This window comes from Scylla paramamosain, chromosome 5, assembly GCF_035594125.1.
Source record: "Scylla paramamosain isolate STU-SP2022 chromosome 5, ASM3559412v1, whole genome shotgun sequence".
Lineage (NCBI taxonomy): Eukaryota > Metazoa > Arthropoda > Malacostraca > Decapoda > Portunidae > Scylla > Scylla paramamosain.
In genome coordinates, this window is record NC_087155.1 from 16,921,692 (window position 1) to 16,929,191 (window position 7,500).

The 7,500-nt window shown below is 44.2% G+C and overlaps 1 protein-coding gene across 19 annotated transcripts in view; it reads right to left on the reverse strand.

Moving 5' to 3' along the window:
- Positions 1 to 7,500, reverse strand: part of LOC135100596 (uncharacterized) — a 412,487-nt gene that overhangs the window by 212,949 nt on the left and 192,038 nt on the right. For all 19 annotated transcript variants that reach the window (XR_010268806.1, XM_064003656.1, XM_064003654.1 and 16 more), the window contains one exon: positions 1,057 to 1,128. Coding sequence is in view for 14 of the 19 variants with exons in the window: in XM_064003648.1 (XP_063859718.1) it covers positions 1,057 to 1,128 (72 nt within the window). In the remaining 5 variants the exon portion in view is untranslated. The remainder of the gene's footprint in view (positions 1 to 1,056; positions 1,129 to 7,500) is intronic.

The following is a 7,500-nucleotide window of genomic DNA, read 5'->3' on the forward strand; positions in this document are numbered from 1 at the left end:
CTCTCTAAACTTGGCTTGCAATGCACAAGCAGCATCCTCCGGCGGGTTATTTAAGGCATTAAACAAACACACACACATCCAAACACGTGCTCAGAACATGACGTCAGGGCCAGGGAGGGAGTGCGGCTCATAACAAACAGAGACAGATAGCCACCACTCCTCACACCACTACATTAGACACTCGGGCCAAGCTTCCTTCCGCCCCGAGGCCCCGACGTCCACACAAGTCATCAGGAAGGCGAGGGTGAGACAAGGGAAGGAAGACACACAGGGAAAACAGTAAAAGCAACTTATATGATACATTGCCTTAACCTAAAACAGACTTGTAATTACAGTAACAGGAATAATGAATGTATGAACAAAGCTGGAATGTCGCACACGTCTGATTTATACTGGACTGGTCACAGAAGCCAAATAATAAACAATGACGGGACTTTTTTTATATATATAATGAAAGGGAGGAAAAAAATTATATCCATTTAAAAGTGAATGCGACACAACACTGCCAAGCGTTGCCACCGCCTGGAGGAAGCCTTGGTAGTCCTGCCGCTCCCCTCACCCCTCTCCCTCTCCTCCCCCTTGAGGCACAACATGTCATGAATAAAATTGAGCAAAATACTAAAAGCCTCACTGAAAGGCCGCGCGGACAGCTAAATTCAGGAAATCCGGCTGAATTTAGGCACAATGCGAGGCTGGAGGGAGATACATTTTGGGGACACAAACGCCTACTTTTTACCCTTCACCAAACTCGTCCATTTCAAACGCACCACATTTTTCTCTTTAAGTGCCTCTCTCGGTCTTCAGTGCTGGCTTACGTTAGCTTACAGGGCACCCACACTAGTACCTTGAGCTCTTCATTCGCTTCACTTTTTTTTCCTCCATTTTCCATCTCTCCATTCCCTCCTCTGTCCTGACCTCCATTCTCCATTTCACCCACCGAGGCAAATGGATGGCGGAATGGAGGTCAGGACAGAGGAGGAGTGAGCGGCGGGGCGGCCAAGGAAACCTCCAGACTGACCACAGAAAACACGGAGGTAAAATGAAGGTGACACTCACCTGACTTGTCGTAGTCGTTGGACCGCCCGTCAGTGAAGGAGTCCTGGACCTTCTCTACAGACCCGCCACTCTCTGCAACAAAGAAAACCAAACATTAATATCAGTCAGTATGATAAACAAGAGGCAATAACACAACCAACAACTCAAGTACGTACTGGGTAGCAGGAGACTCTAGGTGGCCTTGCATCACCTGGAGGACACAGGTAGAAAGTAATCAGTGACCAACACCTGATGCCTGGCGGGTGATAATGGCTTACTATGTAGTTAATTAACGAACAGCTGGCGTGTAATAGGTTGTTAGGCACCAATAACCATATTTCATCGGCCTATCGCCAATGGTTATCACTCCAGCCATCGCCTCAAGCCGGGACTGCCTCGTCTAGCACCACCAGGAGCGAGGCCCAGATGGCTTCATCAGAGTGCCATCACGAACACCAGTGCCCCGAGGTGTTCGGATGGCTGGCAGTGAAACAAGGACACCGAGGAGATCCACAGCATCACCAGCCAAAAAAAACTCACATCCTCTACAACTAATACAACAATACCCAACAACCGGACTTATACAATAACTCTCAAGCTTAATGCAAGACTGAAGTCTTTTTCGATTCCTTATGAAAAGAAGCCATATTTCTAGCAATATCTAGTAACTCAACAAGCATTTTTTTTAATGAATAACAATGTAAAATAAGAAAAATGTAAAGAAAAAAAAAGAAAAGACGACGACGACCTAAAGAAGCACCACCACCACCACCACCAACCACGCCACAAACCTACCAACAAAGAGCAACACTCCGCAAGAAACCATTAGTAAGTGTGAGCACCGCCATTACGCAGCCACGGCGGGAACCCAAGATCACGTTAGGAAGACAGCTGCTGCTTCCTTGGACACGCGACGCTCCTCTAGGCGGGACACTGGCCGCCGCTGCCTCGCCGTTACGCACCACCACCACCACCACCACTGACGGCACCGTTGGAGGGGAGGATCTTACTGACCGCGGCTATGGAATGACGAGTCTATGGATTCTATGGATATTCTGAAACACTTCCGTGCCGCACCTCCACTACTTTCAAAAGGGCTCTAGTTGAAGTTACACTGGTTTTCAAAGGTATTTTTATGGTTCTAGTGACAGATCAACAAGGTTTCTACATTATTAACATGAGTATCCGGCCAATCAACTCCGTGGCCTTTGAAAATAGTCGTGGTGGGAAAACAAAACGTTTCATAATACGGTCCTACGTGTGTGTGTGTGCGGGTGGGTGTGTAGAAGCACGCACGCTCATACGCACAGCCCCATCCCCCTAATTGATGCAAGAACGGAGACATGCGTGCAAAAACTGGGGACATAACATGGGGGACAAAGGCCTGACTACAGATAAACGCCTTGTGCTCCCCCCTCCTTTCTTTCCATCATTTCGCAACACCCTACTGCTTCTTCCTCCTCCCCTCTCCTAAACTAATCGCCATCCCCACGTTCCCTTACCTAATACAGACCCTTAAACACTAACCCTTCTCCCTTTCTGTCGCTCTGTCTCTCGTTCTCTCTCTCGTCGCGACCCGCCCGAAGTGTTGCTACCTGTGAAAGTGCGTCCAGGTAATTCGCCGCGTAATTAGAGACGTGAACCAGCTTCGATTTTGCAATAGTGCCGTGTTATGTTCGATTCTCGTGACTATGGGTAGTAACGAGGGAAGTCGGCAATATGTTTTAGTTAGTGGTTACGTGTGTGTGTGTGTGTGTGTGTGTGTGTGTGTGTGTGTGTGTGTGTGTGTGTGTGTGTGTGTGTGTGTGTGTGTGTGTGTGTGTGTGTGTGTGTGTGTTCCTGCTACTCACAACAGAGATTTTATTCATGTAGAATCATACACACACACACACACACACACACACACACACACACACACACACACACACACCCCTTAGCGTGTTCTATAACTATGTCCGTTTATTTCTTTTCTTGTGTGTGTCCAATGGTTTATGTACGTGTTTCTCCCCTTTCACTATAACCGCGTATGTGTTTAGGCGAAAACACTGTACGTTCACACACACACACACACACACACACACACACACACACACACAGAACGACAAACACACACGAACTAAAACCCATTGTTGCGATCTCTGTCTGTGTGCGTCTGTATAATTTTTTTAACGTCAATGAGATCAAAGCAACACCACTGAACGCAGAATGGTTGAACGAAGCACACATCAAAGAAACGAAAATCCCTAGAAAACAGAACGGTGAAAGTTAGTCATATCACTGTCAGATATATCGCGGCGCTAAACTTGTCCTCAGTTGAACCAAGTAGAGAGTGAAACTTTTTGTACTGATCATAATATATCAATACGTACTGTAAGTTACCTCCATCACATTCAACCTACCATTGCTACATACAGATATCTACTACATATAAAACACTGCAAACTGTACTGGATTTAAAGACGTCCTACCCTTATAATACTGAAAGCAATGGTGGTGAGAGGCAGAAGCAGGGATGGAGGGAGTGATGTAAGGAGTGGAGAATTAAGTGTCGGATGGAAGGAAGGAAAAAAGATAAGAGGGAAGCAATGGAAATAATGAGAGAGAGAGAGAGAGAGAGAGAGAGAGAGAGAGAGAGAGAGAGAGAGAGAGAGAGAGAGAGAGAGAGAGAGAGAGAGAGAGAGAGAGAGAGAGACAAAGACGCAGACACAAACAGAGACAGACAGACAAATAGACGGACAAACAGGCTGGCAAACAGACAAGCGAAAACAGACGAAAACAGATCGATACGCAGCCCCAATCTAACCCTTTATCCTTCCTCACTCTCACTCACACACACACACACACACACACACACATAGTCAATGAGGCCAAGAGATAAACAAGGACAAGAGGTGACACATAAGGACACAAGGAAATGGAAGGTTAAGGGGAGGAGGAGGAGAAGTGGAGTAAAGAAAGAGAGGGAGGAGGAGGAGACCTTGATCTGCGTGCCTCTGCGTCCCTGGAAACTTAACTCCCTTCCTGGAGGCGCGCGTGAGGCGGAAAAAAAGCTTCACCACAAGATTGAGGAGAGAAATAGAACCAGTTGTGGTCTTCGTGTGCAGTCGCTGCCGCCTCAGTCACCACACACACACACACACACACACACACACACACACACAATGGCAGTGAGAAGTAGCAGCATTCGATAATCCCAGCAGTTCTAACATTTCTATCTCTTGCTATTCAGAATTACAAAGATATAGTTTTTTTTTCTTACAAAACTGAACGAATGTTTTGTATTATATGATAAATTCTCGGTCATTTCCTGTAAAGTCTTGACAAAAATATTTGCAGTTCTGGGCTACAAAAAATAATGTTCTTCCTCATAAAATCAAACTAATGTAATGTATTATATGATCAATTTCTCGACTATTTCCCCATAAAGCAACAGTATAAAGTTCATGACTCAAGGTTGCAAAGACAATCTGAGTCAGGTGTACAATCATCTAAGTGTTTTTCATATTTTTTTTATTTATTTATTTATTTTATTTTTTGTTTTTTTTGACGCCGTAGGTAAAATTACTAAAATTACCATAAATCAAGGCGTTCCTAAATTTTCCCTGTTGTCACTGTTCCATTCCAGTCCAGCAGTTTATAGGTATGGAGTTATAAGCCATTGTTATAACTCTCACTGTAGTCCTTGGATAGTTAAATCATTATAGCCTTTCTTGTGTGTCTTGTGTCTTTTCCTGTGTGGTTTCTTTTTTTTTCCTATCTTTCTTCATTTCATTCTACGTGGGCACTACATTATTTTTTTTTCGGTACTCCGTTAGTGCTGAGTCAATATGGAACTTTAAAAGATTTGACAAATTTATGAATAGGTATGAGAGGAAACAGGTAGGCATGTGTAGGTCTGATGGCTTCCTGTATAGCTTCCCTTACTTTCTTACGTTCCTGTGTTCCTGTGTCCACTAAAACTATCAAAATATCTGACTTTTAAATAGTTATTTCATTTCAGTCACGTTGCCATTGAAATACAAACATACAGACAGCAAGACAAACTGCACCAGACCACCACACAGCACACGTGACTCCCTGCTGCGTTGAGAAGGCTTCCGCAATCATGTCATTCCTCATTAAAACAGAACCCTGGAGTCGCAACAAAGGCGGTGAGGAGCTGCGTCCCGAACCTCCCCAGTCTTTTCGGAGCGACATGAGAAGAGCAAGAGGAAGGCAGATGCAGATTACACATTTCTTCAATAAATTAAGAAAAAAATATACGATAAAATTAAACGATAAGAGATTGTCTAGAAGTAACTAAAGAAAAACAAGAGGAAGACAGAGGCAGAAATACATAGCAGGAAACATTAATTCAGTACACAGAATAGAAACAAATTCCCACACCCCAGGCCAAATGATACAACTAAAAGACATATCAAGCTGGCGAAGATAGATTGAGTGACAGCTCTTCGACATGGTAAGATAAAGAAAATAAGCGGTATAATGAAAGCTGTAACATATATACACTGCACGTTTAGCACCAAGGAGGGATGGGAGGGAAGGGAGGGGAGAGGACGGAGACGGGGAAGGGGACGGGGAGACTGGGGGAGGGGCTTCTTCCTGTGTGATGTTTCGCTGTATGACGGTGATGATTTTTGACAGGGAAAAGTTCATGGCGATTTAGACAATTGTATATAATGTTGCGTATAAACGTGCGTGCTTTTACACACACACACACACACACACACACACACACACACACACACACACACACACACAACCATTTTTTTTACAAGCTGCATAAGAAAACCAGATTGAATAATAAAAGAAAATAACAATAAATATCAACACTTCCACTAACGGGGATCCGGAAGAGAGGTGAGGAGGATGACAGACGTGGAATCCCCTTCTTGCATAATATTTTGCTGCAAGACGTTCGATGATTTTTTGTGAGGGAAAGTTCACGGCAATAAGACAATGAAGTAACGTTACCTTGCCTCACCTGTGCTTCATTCAAGGCGTGCGTGCAATAATGATCTGGCCACTTATACCCTCTTACTGCCTCCCATCACCCAGCTGACGACGTAATGAACTTGCTAATCAACTAACTTAGAACTGACTCCAGGACTTAGTAACCAAGCCAAAGTGCGTACCCAGTGTGAGCATTACTGGCTCAATATACTCTGTACCCACCACACTCCCTTACCTGACTCTATTAAACTACCTGACACTACCACCAGGGAAAGCATCAAAATACATCCCTCCCTCATGTGAGCATTTAGATCTTTCCATCCAAATACTCAACTATTTACCATATCCCTGTCTATTTACCATATCCCTGTCTCTGCCTAGCAACCTAACTAACAAGACCACTAGAATGAGCATCAGATGTCAGAAAGGACTCCAAGAATTAGTAATCGAGCCTAAGTTGCTCTCTCAACAGACACTACACACTAAGCTTCCTTACCTAACTAGATGACAAGACCACCAAAGGGAACATCACGAGTAATCAAATCTAAAAGCATATCGTGTAAGCATTTAAACAATACATATACTCGAGCACTGACCTCTTTAACTACTCAACTGACAAAACCATAAGAGGGAGAACCAGCAAATATTCCAAGGTCCTAAAATAAACTGAATAATCGAGTCTAAAGTATCTTGTGTGAGTATTTGATTTCCTCTCTACATATACCCAACTATCCATCGAGCTTCCTTGCGTAACTGACAAGACCACCAGAGGAAGCACCACACGATAAGTTAAAAAGACTAACGCATCATATCTCACATGCACTGTTTCATTCCCCCTTCAGCTCCTGACTGTGTTGCCAATTAAAACGTACACTCAAGTGCTTCTATAACCTTAGATCGAGTACTGGCAGTTACGAGAAGCAAAGGATGGACAGTATAACACTAATTGGTCTTACATGTAACGACCCAATGGCCCTTATCCGTCTTGTGTCACTTAGCTAATTAATGACATAACGAGCTGGCCGGCAATTAGCGTTGGTTGCTAGGCCGGCGGCAGGCCAAGTGAAATTTACCTTGATTAAATTAGTGCGCAGAGAGAGAGAGAGAGAGAGAGAGAGAGAGAGAGAGAGAGAGAGAGAGAGAGAGAGAGTGTGTGTGTGTGTCAAGGGTGCGAAACACCACCACCTTCATCATCAAAACACTTGAAATACGAGTACGCATCAAACACAGACACGAATAAAAAACTCTTACTCCCAGTAGACGAAACAGTAACACTAACATACCTCGCTCCATCACTTCCTGGGACCAACATTCCTCACAAACTCCTGGACTCTGAATGTAAGCTGGGGCCAACACTCAAATACTCTCTCCTAAGCGTTAAACAGTAATAGCAGTACACAAAACTACATCACTTCCTGGTACCAACACCCAAACTCCTGGACTCTAAATGTAAGCATGAGCCAGAACCCATTCTGAAGAGAGTGGCCCCCGTCCTTAAGATAATTCCCTGTC